The sequence below is a fragment of the Salvelinus sp. IW2-2015 genome, linkage group LG19, assembly GCF_002910315.2.
Source record: "Salvelinus sp. IW2-2015 linkage group LG19, ASM291031v2, whole genome shotgun sequence".
NCBI classification, from domain to species: domain Eukaryota; kingdom Metazoa; phylum Chordata; class Actinopteri; order Salmoniformes; family Salmonidae; genus Salvelinus; species Salvelinus sp. IW2-2015.
In genome coordinates this window covers 13,572,662-13,588,588 of record NC_036859.1, presented here as the reverse complement: position 1 = coordinate 13,588,588, position 15,927 = coordinate 13,572,662, and the positions used below count along the sequence as shown (strand labels likewise).

The following is a 15,927-nucleotide window of genomic DNA, read 5'->3' as shown; positions in this document are numbered from 1 at the left end:
GGTGTGTGTGGTGACTGTGTGTGTGTGTGTGTGTGTGTGACCGTGTGTGACCGTGTGTGTGACCGTGTGTGTGACTGTGTTGTGTGTGACTGTGTGTGTGACTGTGTGTAACTATGTGTGACCGTGTTGTGTGGTGTGTGACTGTGTGTGTGTGTGTGTGTGTGTGTGTGTGTGGTGTGTGTGTGTGTGTGTGTGTGTGTGTGTGTGTGTGTGTGTGTGTGTGTGTGACCGCGTGGGTGTGTTGCGTGTGTGTGTGTGACCGTGTTGGTGTGTGACCATGTGTGTGTGTGACCGTGTGTGGTGTGTGTGACGTGTGTGTGGTGGACGTGTGTGTGTGACCGTGTGTGTGTGTGTGTGTGTTGCGACCCACAGTTTGATAGAAAAGCTATAAACACTCTATTCATTAGCCACGTCCAGGCAAAATCATTACACATTAAATTGCTTGCCTCCCTAATACAGATTGAGTGTCTCTCGTTATTGCTGTACAATTACTGTAGTTTTGCTTAATTCGTTTGGCACTGAGATTCAACAGACGTTTCACAGTACAGATGGTTTCTCCTCCGACCTCAGGATATGTTTTTGTCTATGCTAGCCGGTGAACAGTCACAGACACAGCCAGGATGTTGATGTTATGTAATCTAAATGTGTCTTTACTTAAATGCACATCCATTTTATACCATGGCAACAGAAGATGCTATTTGGTATAACACTCTCATTGTACAGTTTTCAAGGGCTATTCGCATTTATATCCTCCAGAATAATTTCAAATGTCCTCTGAAGTCTGACTCTTTGGTCCAGATACAGCCATTTTCTCATAAGATATGGCTATACTGGGTATTACTATGAGTATCACTTTTCTGACATTTCCTCTAAATGGGAATTTCCTGGCAWATGGCGACTCATCAGTCCGATCAGCGCTCCAATCTCAGAGCTCTGTTACTTCAGTGGAGGAAAGCTGGCTTGAGTCTCTCACTTTGGCTCTTACACAACTCAACTGATGTCTGGGAGAATCCCCCTTCCCCAKTTGGGCTAAAGTGGAATTAATGGGTAGCAAGTGTGGCTCAAGTGGATCTGTATTGCATGTTGGCGCTAGCTAGAACACTGCCTACCTATCCCTTGAAGACTGCAGGCAGAGCCACTCGCTGTGTCCTCGCTTGCTTTTTTTGCAGAGGTGGGATCTGCACATCAAAGTGTCAGTTAGAGAGTTCAGATAACACGGCTGATTATTAAATATCGGGTGTTGCCGCAGCGGTAGATATTTATTTTGTGTCTGTAGTTTTTTTGATATACGTTCATATGCCCACTCTTACTCCTTTCATGCAGTCGTACATTATTCAATATTGTTTGAGATGGCTTGAAGCAGATTTTCTGCTTTTGAAAAAGCAAGGTTTTATTTTGCCTAGCTCCCCAACTTTCTCACTTTAATATTTGAAATCTCTGCAGGATCTCAAACTATTCCAATGTTATGCAAAATCCAATTTAGTGCGAGGTATTCCCATCGGTCTGTATTTTATCTGCAGCCAGCCTTGCCAGAGGCAAGGAATACGAAGATGCGTTCAAAGAGATGAGGGGTAAAAAGTCAAGGCTGACTATAGTAGCTACCATTCTACTGTAGAGCTTCTCTAGTCTCCACTATCTTGTGGCCATGAACTACACCAACTTTAGATTTCTCTCTTTTCTATTATTATTCTATTATTTTCTATTATCTTCCATCCCCTCCTTCCCTCTCTCCATCACAGGCTCCAGGGTACGTCCATTCTAGTGTACGTGCCTTATCCCTTCCTTACTGCCTGCTGTGCTGGCTAACACACTAGCACGCTATCTTATATTTAATGGAGTTCTGTATCACTGATGGAGATGGATCTCTAGGCTAGCTGGTGGCTGTGTAGTGAATTTGGGGTGGGGAGGTTTGGGCTGGGTCTATGGCTTGTGGCAGTGCTCTGTGACGGTGTAGTGAAGAAGGTTCTCTCAGTAGCTGTGTGCGTTAAACATGCTAAATGCCCATTTCCCTTCATCATAACTGACTTTAGAGACCAGTTTTCTTTCCCCAGCTTCTGATTTTTTTTTTGAGAGCCTTGGCCAAATCAAACCGCAGCATATTCACAATCACATGCAGGATGGACCATCATCAAAACCTTATCATAATGGAAAGAAGTTCTAAATCTGACTCATGCTTAGGTCCACTGGTGTGTGTTGGTGAAGAATATTGGAATTAAAATTGCATTGTGGTGATTTAGCTGTAGCAAACCAGACACGTTTTCAGTGACAATGAGTAGAGTAGCAAGTGCTTTACACCACTTTGGGCCTGAGTTTAGCGCTCTACCTTCATTTTGCCAACCCCTTCAATAGGCAGGGTAAAGTAGATCAGTCCACATTGGTTGTATTAATACTGCCGAAGCATGATTCTAGGCAATGCACCACCAAATAAGTCACCCTGACATTTCTCTCCTCTTCCTCAGGTGGTCGGTTCAAGAAGGAGATGGTGGTTGATGGACAGAGCTACCTGCTGCTGATCAGAGAYGAGGGAGGCCCCCCGGAGCTGCAGGTACGTACGCACAGCTTGCTTCTGATCCTGCATGCCTCAGCACAGCCAATTAATGCCACTTAACGTCTGCAAGATCGCCYCCACAACAACCAGACAGGAACTAATAAACATTTCTCTGTTGGGGGGTTCATTTCAATGCTGCACAGCTCTCCCATTCTCAGCAGTGCTTCATACTGCTTTTTACCAAGTCATTGTGCCCTGAGAACTTACCAACAATTAAACCTAGCTTAAAGCCATTTTATAGTGGAAAGACAAGACAGAACAGACACACACTCTTGTTAAGATAGAGGACTCAGCAGTCTAGTTGGTGTGGAGCATCAAGAGCTGAGCTGGAGTCATTAATTCAAGGAAGAAAATAGGTGGTATTTACAGTGCAGGTGACGGAGGGAAGACTAGATCCAGTAGGAGTGTTTATACACAAAATATACAGATAATGACAAGGAATTGGCAAAAATACTTGGTTGAAAAACACTGAACTTAATTGGCCAATACTGCAATAACTCAACAGGAGTACAAAGGCAAATGCACCGTAAAAACAGAGCAAAATGCCCATAAACGCACACATTTGAGTATAAATTGTCAGGGCTATGTAACATGTTAACTCACTAACACAATGGTCGCGTTCCCCTGCTCAAACGTTGCATGCATCGAACAATGGTTGCATCATTGACTGTGCCATCGGGAACCAGATTGCAATAACATATGATGTGGTTAGCTGATACTTAAAATATCTATCCAGGCCTTGTAAGATCTGGCATGCGTCAGGAACGCCTGGGCAGAGGAACACGCCCAATAGCTCTCATGGATGAGGAGAGCAGTAATCTGGCATAAACCAGTCACACCTTTTAAAAGAGTTAGTGCTACCTGGGATCCTTGGGACATCCTTAACTCCTAACCTTAACTCCTACCCCAACCATAACCCTTACCTAACGTGAAGCCTTACCTTAATCATTTAAAATGTCAACTTCAATCGGGTAACTTCAGAGTTGGGACGTCCCATGGATCCCGAATAGCACCGACCCTTTAAAAAGGTAGGCTACATTCTCAAGCAACACTAACACACATTTTCAGAACAATGGTCAATACTTTACACGTTATTGAAAACAGAGACKAAATATGCTCAAACATGAGCGTTTTACAATCAACTTTTGGAAACACCCCACCCCTTAAACGAGATAAACCAAATAACCTAATGAGAGGCGAGCCACCTGGGCATTTAGAGGTGGAAGCTCACCTACTAGGAGGAGGAGCCAGTTCACAGCACTGGTGAGCAGAACCACTGAGGCGTCCAAGATGTCCGACTGTTGTTTTCAAGGTAAACTACTCGCGTTCGTATACGCCGATTCATGGACTGTCTATATCTTTCTTGGACTGTCTATATCCGGGTTGCGTCCGGTTTACACCGACCAACAACACAATGCGCCCCAGCACTCAGTGCGCACAGGGAGCAACGACGACGTCATCACGTCATCCAAAAACAAGGCAGACAATAGATGAAAATAAAATGCTAATATCTTCGGCTGTGAGTTACAATTATTTGAATAATTCAATGGATGTTTTGTGCACAAAGGTGATGACTAAAGTGTCTTATTAGGATTTTTCTCGTTGTGGCAGTCTATGGAATTTGTCTTTCTGGGCCAGGCATCAGTTAAACTGCATTACCGAAGCAAGACTGTAGGAGCAGTCGAAACCATGCTTCCTGACCGGAACACTTTACCCTTGAGTAGAACATGTTGGCGGTAGCCTCGTTTTACCAGACTGATGACTGCTGCCCTACAGTCAATTATTTATGTGAAATGCACTGCACGGTCAGTATGACGTCTGCATTGGCCATGCAGCATTTATTGGCGGTACGGCCTCAGCAGAAGTCAGGGCATTCATACTTCTTGCGCTTCGCGTAGCAGCGCAGAGCTGTTGTGAAGGAAGTTGTCAAGGAAGTGAGTTTGTGTTTATACAGGACCTCCGGCCCTCACCTATCGTCAGTGACGGATTTAGGTATAGGCGACATGGGCAGCCGCACGGGGGGCGCCCGCACACATTTTTTGAGGGGAATGGTGACATTTGCTCATTCAATTTTTCTATCGCTCATTTGCACGTCACGTCAAGGATATCATGTCACCGTGTGGGACTGTGGGTCAATTAACCTTGTCGGAGTTGGCGCCCTGATTCTAGTTTGTGAGCTAGGCAGGCTACTGCCTGGGAAGGTCTCCCACTCAGAAGTACGAGATGGGGAGGGGGACGGGGGTAGGTTGACCTAAGATCTCCCCATTGGAAGCCCAAGGTAGGGGGAGCGGGGGAATCTATCAAATAGCGCACCTCTAACTTTGTACACTACTAATACAATTAGTAAAATCAGTCACACTACGAAATGCTACCAAATAAACCACAATTCATTCATAATACTGTGAATATATAGTTTCACAGACATATTGTTGAATTTTCTTCTGGTTGTGCGAAATTGTTAAGAATAATATAAAACCAGTCTGCACACCACCAGGGTGAATTGGTTTAGTCTTGACTCTTGGTTGACAGTGTTGACAAAACATATTGATGCTCGAGTGCCAAATCAACACCAGCAGCATACCACCATGCATACCACTGCTGGCTTTCTTCTGAAGATAAGCAGGGTTGGTTCTGGTCAGTCCCTGGATGGAGACCAGATGCTGCTGGAAGTGGTGTTGGAGGGCCAGTAGGAGGCACTCTTTCCTCTGGTCTAAAAAATGTCCCAATACCCCAGGGCAGTGATTGGGGACACTGCCCTGTGTATAGGGTGCTGTCTTTCGGATGGGACGTTAAACGGGTGTCCTGACTCTCTGAGGTCATTCAAGATCCCATAACACTTATTGTAAGAGTAGGGGTGTTAACCCTGGTGTCCTGGCTAACTTCCCAATCTGGCACTCAAACCATCACGGTCACCTAATCATCCCCAGCTTACAACTGGCTCATTCATCCCCCCTCCTCTCCTCTGTAACTATTCCCCAGGTTGTTGCTGTAAATGAGAACGTGTTCTCAGTCAACTTACCTGGTAAAATAACAGATAAATTAAAAAACACACATTCGTTTGTCTTTGTTACTTTTTTTTTATGTTTATGAGTCTTATTTTTGTATATAGTTTTATTGATATAGCTTTAAATGTTATGATTATTTATTTGTGTTGTTCCAAATGTCTGAATAACAATGACAGTTAGTGCAGAATGGTGCTTCTTTTTGTTTCGCCTGGGGGGCGCTGAAGGGGGGGTTCGCCCAGGGAGCCATACAAGCTAGAACCGCCACTGCCTACCGTCAACCAATTATGTCAATGCGGAGCTATATGGAGCCCTCCGCATTTTTACTACATTTGGTAGGTGCACGATGCGGTAAGGAGCTCATTTTGGCCTCTGCATGTCTCTGGAGGTTCCGCAATTGCGTCACACCCTCAATATGGAGCCTCCGACCACATTTTCAGATCAAGCATAAATTGGCTTTAACCTTGTGAGATCCGGATGGCTCGCGAGGCTAGGTTAGCATTACCAAACCAAAGAAATACGAAGCTAAACATTTCTAAAATAAATATGCTTAACTTTTGATCTTCATATGATACAAATCACAATGTCTGATAGGACTAGCGAATGTGCCTCTATGCCAGGYACTCATTCAGTAACTAGGGAAAACATGGTGTGGTGATGCTCTTGGCTGAGCCATTTCATATCTGTCTCTCTCTGGAGGCCTCATTTTCCTATTTTTTGGAATCTCGCTGGAGAGGCCTTGGAGTGAAAGCATCCTGGYACTCCAACCCCTCCATTGGGGATTTGTGATGATGAAACAGTCATTGATACCTGCCCTCTCCCTGGCTTAGCAAGGTTGGCTCACAGGTAGAGTTATGCTAGCATTATGCTAATGTTGCTCCTAGTCCCAGAGATGGGAATGGAAATGACTGTAGCTCCGTTCCTAGCTGGGTGTAATTAGCGCAGCATAATTAAAGGCCTTCATTACGTTCCCACTTACTGGAGGCTTAGCTGAAGCTGTGACTCTAAACCGAAAGCTTGATCTCCCCATCCATTCTAGACCTGGGTTCAAATACTTTTTGAAATCTTCCAAAATACGTTTAGTGTTTGCTTTATGGAGTTTTTAGTGTTTTTATGGTGTTTACCTGCCTGAAGTGCCAGGTGGGTAGGGTTTGTTCTTTTGTGACTATTCTATTGGTTCCATTGCAACAGGTAAGCTCAATCAAGCACAGATACAGTATTTGACATTATTTCAAGTAGTATTTAAACCCAGGTCTGATTAATTCCACAGATATGAACGCTGCTGAATGACTAAATGGAGGGAGGGGGAGGCAAAGATTGATACACTGTTAGTGCTTGGGCTCTCTCTCCTCCTTAACCACTTTCTCAGAAGCAGTTGTGATTATGATTACTTTATTCTGCTGCCCAAGGGAAACCTCTTCCTTTCTTCTCTCCCTGGTGATGCACTAGGAGATTAGGTTTGTGGAATGGTGCAGGGGAAAACAGGTTCCATCTTCCGATAACATGGGACACTGGGTTGTAATAGCCATATTTGAGATTTCATTGATATTCCCACTAGTAACTGGCGACACAGGCATTACAATAACACAGGCCCTGTCATTACAATGCTGTTGCTACACTGCCCTCTCCTGCACAAATATGGAACTGAAGCCACTCCCATAAAAATATAAAAAGGGAATTGTTTTGCATGCACAGGAGGTTGGTGGCACCTTAATTGGGGAGAACGGGCTTGTGGTAATGACTGGAGCGGAATCGGTGGAATGGTATCAAATTAATCGAACACACGGTTTTCAAGTGTTTGATGCCATTCCATTTGCTGCATTCCTGCCGTTATTATGAGCCGCTCGGCAGCCTCCACTGTTGGCATGCTAGTAATAATAATAATAATAATAATATTGAGTCGGAAAGAGTAATGCATATTTCAAAGCTGTTACAAAGGTGAACTTTATTCATTAAGCTTCACTTGTTCATTACGTTGACATTAAATTGCTGTGGTTATTTAATTTAAAAAACAATCAGGGGATTCATAATGTAATTATGTTTCAGGTGGTTCTGGTTCACCATGATCAATTGATTGAAATTCATTTTTATGTGAACAGCTCAATAGGGATTTATTTTAGTGTGAAAAACGTCATTATCTCTTCTATTCTCACAAGCTGGTTCTCTCTTTTACATCAAAAATAAATAAATGCAACATCTTATACACAAGTGAAGCCGATCCGGTTACCCGATACCTCTTGGCCACACACTCAGGTCCTCCCAGATCCAGACAGTGCCACCCACCCACCCACCCAAACACACACATTCAGTATGTTGGTGTTTTTTTTATCCTATCAAGCCTGTGTTCTGTCTGTGTGTCCCCTGCAGTTTGCAGCGTGGGTAGACGCTGTGGTGTTTGTCTTCAGTCTGGAGGATGAGATCAGTTTCCAGACAGTCTACAACTACTTCCTGCGTCTGTCCAGCTACAGGAACACAGCAGAGGTCCCCATGGTCCTGGTTGGGACGCAAGGTATTTATATTGAACTTTGATTTAACTAGCAAGTCCCTTAAGGTATGGATATTGTTTGGATTGTTAGCTTCACCCCATAGTGGTAGTTTGTGGGTTGGAGGTAGCCAGTTGTTACCATACAGCTGACATAAATAGACGTGAAGATGTAAGTAGGCTGGGAGTTTTGACTTTTGTGCCCTGACCAGGAAGAACTCCGGGCCTTAGTTTTAGCATAGACTTGAGACTTTAGTGTGGATTTTCACATACAGTGCGTTCTGAAAGTATTCAGACCCCTTGACTTTTTCCACATTTTGTTACGTTACAGCCGTATTCTAAAATTGATTAAATTAACATTTTTCCTCATCAATCTACACACAATACCCAACAATGATCAAGTGAAAACAGGTTTTGAGAAAAAACAGAAATACCTTATTTATGTAAGTATTCAGTCCCTTTCCAATGAGGCTCGAAATTAAGCTCAGATGCATCCTGTTTCCATTGATCAACCTTGAGATGTTTCTACAACTTGATTGGAGTCCACCTGTGGTAAATTAATTTAGATTGGAAATCATTTGGAATGGCACACACCTATCTATATAAGGTTGACAGTGCATGTCAGAGCAAAAACCAGGAATTGTCCGTATTGCTCAGAGACAGGATTGTGTCGAGGCACAGATCTGGGGAAGGGTACCAAAACATTTCGGCAGCATTGAAGGGCCCCAAGAACACAGTGTCCTCCATTATTCTTAAATGGAAGAAGTTTGCAACCACCAAGACTCTTCCTAGAGCTGGCCGCCCGGCCAAAGTGAGCAATCGGGACAGAAGGGCCTTGGTCAGGGAGGTGACCAAGAACCCGATGGCCACTCTGACAGAGCTCCAGAGTTCCTCTGTGGAGATGGGAGAACCTTCCAGAAGGACAACCATCTCTGCAGCACTCCACCAATCAGGTCTTTATGATAGAGTGGCCAGACAGAAACCACTTCTCAGTAAAAGGCACATGACAGCCCACTTGGAATTTGCCAAAAGGCACCTAAAGGACTTTCAGACCATGAGGAACAAGATTCTCTGGTCTGATGAAACCAAGATTGAACTCTTTGGTCTGAATGCCAAGYGTCACATTTGCAGGAAACCTGGCACCATCCCTACGGTGAACCATGGTGGTGGCAGCATCATGCTGTGGGGATGTTTTTCAGTGGCAGGGACTGGTTGACTAGTCAGGATCGAGGAAAAGATGAACGGAGCAAAGTACAGAGATACTTGATGAAAACCTGCCCCAGAGCACTCAGGACCTCAGACTGGGGCGAAGGTTCACCTTCCAACAGGACAAGGACCCTAAGCACACAGCCAAGAGAACACAGGAGTGGCTTCGGGACAAGTCTCTGAATGTCCTTGAGTGGCTCGGACTTGAACCTGATCGAACATCTCTGGAGAGACCTGAAAATAGCTGTACCGCGACGCTCCCCATCCAACCTGACAGAGCTTGAGAGGATCTGCAGAGAAGAATGGAGAAACTCCCCAAATACAGGTGTGCTAAGCTTGTAGCATCATACCCAAGAAGACTTGAGGCTGTAATTACTGCCAAAGGTGCTTCAACAAAGTACTGAGTAAAGAGTCTGAATACTTTTTTGTTTTTTAATACATTTGCTAAAATTTCTAAAAACATGCTTTTACTTTGTCATTATGGGATATTGTGTGTTGGTTGATGAGGGGGGGAAAACGATTTAATCAATTTTAGAATAAGGCTGTAACGTAACAAAATGTGGAAAAAGTCAAGGGGTCTGAATACTTTCTGAATGCACCGTACATAATCCCCCAAATTGCATGTTCTCAGAACAATATTACATTCTTGTTGGTCCTTTTTGTCCTTCCCCAGATGCCATCAGTGCTGCCAACCCCAGAGTGATCGATGACTCACGGGCCAGGAAGCTGTCCAACGACCTGAAGCGTTCCACCTACTACGAGACCTGCTCCACCTACGGCCTCAATGTGGAGAGAGTCTTCCAAGATGGTAAGGGCTGGGGGCATTGGGGACATAATGTAGCTAGCCTATTAACTAATGAATCTCCCTGGGCTGGGCTGGGACTAGAAAGGGAAAGGGAAAGGGGGATACCTAGTCAGTTGTCCAACTGAATGTATTCAACTGAAATGGGTCTTCTGCATTTAACCCAACCTCTCTGAATAGAATGTGGACCCTTGTGGATCCTTGCGATCAGGATCACAATATAATGGTCTACAGTGTATCATTGTATAGGCCAATGTCCGCCCATAGTGTTTCTACTGCGATCCAGTATCCAACCTTCCCTAACAGATGCTTGAGCCTTTCATGTTAGAAATGGCAATGTGATGTCAATGGAAAGGCTATTGGTAAGAAATGTATAACGGGCAGAAAGATAGGACTATTTTCAACACGGTGCCAATAGCCAAGAAGGAACTCATGTCTGCTTTAAGAGAGAGAAACGTGTGTGCTCAAGGAGAAAACGTCGCTGAACTTTATGACAACCTTCATTTGAACAACAACAACATCCTGTCCTGCCACACTATGATACCCTGTCGGGGTCAGCACGTCTTTTAAACAGTCCCCAAACATTCTCTTTCCCAAACTATTTCCCAAACTCTTTCCCAGCTTTCACGTTCTCCTTCCGTTGCTTGTTGACGCACGGAACCTTGCAGGTCTCCCCGCTGTATTAATTGCTTGCTTTGAAAGAATTACAACAACAAAAAACGGGACAGTGTTTGTGTCTGGAGATCGAGCGGCTCCTCCATTCCCCGTTTTCCATGCTACTTTAGCTATCAATACCAACATGTTCCCCAGCTGTCAGACCGACTTAAACTCTTCTCTCTCCCTCGGCCCTCATTCACGTCATGCAGAATCACAGATCCCGCCCCTGCTGGAGTCTATAGCGGAGTGACGGGCGGCTGCCTCCGCTGTCTGCATGGCCAATCAGGTCCCTCTGTACTACACCTGACAGTCTCATTTGGTTAACATCACACCACAGATCTCCCTGGGCTTAAGACAGGCTCATTTCTCTGAACATCATATGGCAGGAGTATTTTCCTTTGGAAATGGAGATGCCTTGTATCTCTGGAGAACTGTATGAGGTTAATTTCCCCATATGTAACGTATTACCTGATTGAAAAGAGAATTGCTATGAAGTGGTTAATATCAGTGGACTTGTTGTTGATGTTGTGTTTGATTCCTAACCCTCTGTTGTTTTGTCTGTTTCTCTTTCTCCTCCACCAGTTGCCCAGAAGGTGGTGGCTCTGAGGAAAAAGCAGCAGCTGTCTATTGGTCCGTGCAAGTCCCTTCCCAACTCGCCTAGCCACTCATCAGTCCCCAATGCATCCCTCCCCTCTGTGCATATTAACCAGGTGAGGCCACACCCCCTACTAGAATATTTTTTCCTGACCATGTGACCTGACCAGGAAAAATTCAGGGCCCTAGTTTTAGGATATTACTTGTCAGGTTACGTGGTCAGGAAAAACAATGAGCTTCTTCTGTGTAATTGGCGCATGCAGCAAGACATAGGCTGTAAACTACTGAAAATACAGAGTGTACAGTAGCCTTCATAAACTATATATTATGATTCCGTTTTTCCAGATCCTACCTTCTTTAACTGACTAGTTTGTTCTCTCCCACTCTCTCTCCGTCTCCATCTCTCCTCTTCCAGGCGGCTAACGGCGGGGGTGCGTTCAGCGACTACTCCTCCTCGGTGCCTTCCACTCCCAGCATCAGCCAGAGGGAGATGCGCATCGAGACCATCGCCGCCTCCAACACGCCCACACCCATCCGCAAGCAGTCCAAGCGCCGCTCCAACATCTTCACAGTAAGTATGCGGCAGCTGATGCAGAGCAACACCCACTCGCACTACTAGAGGGCGCAGTACCGCACACACTGTCCACCAGAGGGAGACAAAGACAAAGCCGCCCACTTCCTGGCTGTATCAGATACAGGCACAGAAAGCCTTCCTGGTTTACTCCTTATACAAGCAACACAAATGGGCAAAGGAGAAAAAAATTATAAGGATAACGGTTGCTGGTTGCCACCTGGGTTATATTTTGAACCCATACTATGAAAAAAATGCTTCATTTATTTTTTGGTTTTCTTATTTTTAAAGCAAATATCAAAGCTATAAGCACTGTGGAAAAATATCTCAGCTTTTTAAAACCTTTGTTATGTTGGTAACATTTCCTTTCCAATTGAAAGTAGATTCTCATGAGTTACTCATCTTTCACTTATCCCCTCCTCCTGGCCCCTCTGTCTCAATCTTTGGCCTCCCTCCCTACCCCTCTTATTTTTACTAGATCCTTTCTTTGCAGTGACTCCCTATTGGGGGAGAGAAGGGGTGAAGCAAGGCTACACCCCAGCAAAGCCAGCAATGCAACTTCCCCCCCTACCCTACCCAACCACACTAAACTAAACTAAAAGTCAGGGACAGACTATAACCCTTTCAGTCACTACAGAGTCAGATAATGCATGCTCTCCCTCACTTCTCCCTCCGCCCTACCTTACTCTAGATATCCCTTTTCTAACCTTTGCCCTTACCCCAGATATCCCAGCTCTTACCTTTGTCCTCTGGCCACTAACCAGTGTACTTACCACAGCTTGCCCTGCTCAACCCTCTTCCAATTACCCATACTTCTGATAGCCTTAGTTAAACCTCTATCCTTACTCTAGCTTCTACCTGAATTGCCCTTATTCAATCCCGTGACGCAGCTCAAACCTTCCCTACCTATGAGAGCCTTGCACTAACCGCTGTACTTTCCTCAGCTTCCCCAGCTCCATCTCTTCCCCTCTATCCTTAGCCTCCCTTTCTCTTACCTCTACCTAGCCTCACCTGCTCCAACCTACCACCATCCCTTTCCCAGGTTCCCTTTTTCGTACCTCTACCTCTCCCTTCTACCCCTAACCCCAGCCCCCTTTCTTCCTCTACCTCTCCCTTCTACCCAATAACCCCATCCCCCTCACTTCCTCTTCCAACACACGACTACCACTCCCCAACAAAACACAATTACAAAACCCAACCCCCCCCCCGCCTACCCCAGCCCCCTCACTTCCTCTAACCTCTCCCCTCTCCCCCTACCCCAGCTACTGTGGTAGCCATCGCGGGGCTCTGGGCAGCAGAGCAGTGCAGATTGTCTGTCAGTTAGTAGCTCCCCTTGTCTTCTCCCTCCCCCTGCTAGGTAGTGACTAACCCTGTTCACCAGAGACATGAGCCTCTGCCTGTCCGCATCATGGAGATGCCCAAGCATGCCACCTATCCCGTGTGGGTGCCCGACTGGCAGGCTGAGCGGGAGTTTCAGCTCATGACCTTCTGAGGAGCGGCAAGCCGGGACAGGGAGGGGCAGAAGATGGGTGGAGGGAGGAGAAACAAAGGGTGGGGGGAGGGGTGGGGGGGTTGACGACTCTCCATTTCCCAAATGACACTTCAAGAGCACAGGAGAGGAAGGATTTTTGCCATTTTTTACAATACAAGAGAAAAATTTAAGTTTTGTTTACCAAGCAGCATCCACGATAAGACTATCCGTTGTCACTTTGCTTTTTCATCAATCTCAAAATGGAATACCTCTTGAGGATTTATTAACGCGCCATACACAATACAGTAGTCCTGAACATCTCTCTCTCTCTGGCCACAAATAGTTAGCAAGTCACCTCTTCGAATCAGAGTACTGGGTAGTTGTGATCCCTAACCGTTTTCGATTCCATCTGAGAGTTGTAGTCAGGGTAGAGAAGAAGCCTTAACGTCGCGGGTTATTTTGATAGATTATACAACACTATCGTGTCTCTTTCTCTACCAACCCTTTTGGGTTCGCTTTCCTTTTCTTAGGGGGTTTTGTGGGCTTGTCAACCAGATAGAAAGACCTTTCAAAAACACACTCCACTAATTAGAAACAACACTGTGGCTAACTTTGCGGTCATATTCACGAATCCACAATGTGTTGTACTCACAGTATTGCTAGTTGGAATATGCCAGGAACATTTCTCCCAATATTTTTTCTGTTTGATATGTTTCAGTTTAGATAAGACCGTGTATTGGCTGTATGATACATTCTAAAGCACAATGTATTACTGTTCTACATGTGTAGTCGAAGGTTGCTGAGGTAAAAAAATCAGAGTACTAACAGTGACCACATAAACGATTCTGTATCCCAGTGCACGATCTAATTAGATGTCATGCACTCTAGTCAGATTTGGATTCTGAAGTGCTTTTAAGTAGACTCATCTCAAAAACTCAATTTTTTTTTAGTGTAGGCTATTGCCAACAACTCATGTTGAAGTATAATTAAAATATGAATATAATTTATTTAGGTTACTGACTATAGATTTAGTGGGCACTGGCTACCATTGGAATATTAGAATTAGCTGAGGCTACTTTGATTCTTTTTAAATATTGGGCTTTATATAGTGCATTGCAAATTGACTGGTGAATCTGCCTCTTTTGGAACTTTTATTTCTCAAAGTTACTAAAAGCTTTACTCATAAAGACGTTGGTTTATCCACCGTGTCTTTTCACCACCTTCATCACCAGTCAGTCAGTCTCACCAGCCATTATCATCACCCTCAGCCCACTTCTGTCATGATTAGTAATGGCCACTAGGTGTCAGCTGAGTACACAGAAATTATTTCCTAGTGCTTCCATGGTTTAGTAACCATATCAATAGGTTTTGGCATATCATATATTTTCTGGGGTGTTTGAGGCATTTTTCTTCTTTCGCTATGTTCAAAAGCACCGTCATGACAAGAACCTTTTTGGATATTTTTTAAAAGTTTGTTTTGGCCACATCTAAATCCCATATCCATCAACTCCCATGTATAATTGTCAGCCATCTTAGTTCCTTTTGTACTGGATGTCCACTCTAAAGGAAACAAAAAAAGAATCTCCTGGAATGTTTTTTTGTTGTTGTTGATATTTCCAGATCCGTGCTAATTTTCCAACCTTTCTTCGACAAAAAGGGCTTCCCAACTCCTTCCGCATTAAGAGCGCTGTGCTATCAAAAAAGCACATTTCACCCCAATGAGTTGTCCCTCTGGCCTGTCATACCCAACAGGGAAGAGAAATGACTGGGGACTAGAGCGTTTTTGCTGCTTCACCCTAGTGCCCCCTTTGCGTAATTGTTCCGTCGGGAGGTGCGCTATGGAAACCATAGAACTTTGTGACAAAAAAAGCAACATGTAACATTGGTAGTTGCTGAGTAGATCTGGGAGTCAGTTCATGGTCAAAGTAAAAACAGTCAAATTCACCCTCTGGATTGTGACAGACTGTAGGAACTCTTCTCTGCTGGAAATGCCCCCATCCCTCCCCCCACGTCCTTCAAGCCCACCTTGCTTCACATCCTTACAAACAGTCTGTGTACAGTACAGTCAAGTCACGCTTGGAATTATAATTCAACCACTCAAAGGACACGGCCCCATTACATGACATCACACTGCCTTTTGCCATAAAACAAGGAGTCAATGACTAGAGGTGCCAAGTACATTGTGGTTTACTCCACCCCACCCCCCTTTCTTTTCATTGTTTTTTCTTTCATTTCTCTTTCTTTTCAGGGAAAGTCTTGAATGAACTTGAATATGTGTCAAATTTAAATATGGGTATGTTAGGTGAAGTTGGGTAGTTTTATGAAGGCCTTCATAAAAATTAGAGTAGGGAGTCAGGCACAAGTGGTATCATACAGAATAATGAATAACTAATGGGAAATGGATTGCACCGACTTGTATGAATGTAGTGTCTATTTATTTAATTTGACTATGATTTGGAATTATCCATTTCTCCATCCTTTATTATTGATATTTCTTTACTTTTAAAAATTGTTTTATTCATTTCAATTTCGGTTTGGTATGAAGATTATGAACTTATTCCATAATCGCTTTTATATAATTTACGGATTGACAA

The 15,927-nt window shown here is 44.3% G+C and overlaps 1 protein-coding gene across 4 annotated transcripts in view; it reads left to right on the top strand.

The window, feature by feature from the left end:
- The window catches only part of LOC111978956 (arf-GAP with GTPase, ANK repeat and PH domain-containing protein 3-like), a 231,378-nt gene that overhangs the window by 116,925 nt on the left and 98,526 nt on the right, over nucleotides 1-15,927 (top strand). For 2 of the 4 annotated variants that reach the window (XM_024009204.2, XM_024009202.2), the window contains exons 4-9: nucleotides 2,460-2,545; nucleotides 7,918-8,059; nucleotides 9,912-10,046; nucleotides 11,280-11,407; nucleotides 11,707-11,862; nucleotides 13,220-13,384. In XM_024009204.2, the coding sequence (XP_023864972.1) occupies nucleotides 2,460-2,545; nucleotides 7,918-8,059; nucleotides 9,912-10,046; nucleotides 11,280-11,407; nucleotides 11,707-11,862; nucleotides 13,220-13,354 (782 nt within the window). In that variant the 3' untranslated portion in view covers nucleotides 13,355-13,384. Of the gene's footprint in view, nucleotides 1-2,459; nucleotides 2,546-7,917; nucleotides 8,060-9,911; nucleotides 10,047-11,279; nucleotides 11,408-11,706; nucleotides 11,863-12,340; nucleotides 13,006-13,219; nucleotides 13,385-15,927 lie in introns of those variants that run through there. The other 2 variants (XM_024009203.2, XM_024009205.2) reach the window with 2 other exon arrangements.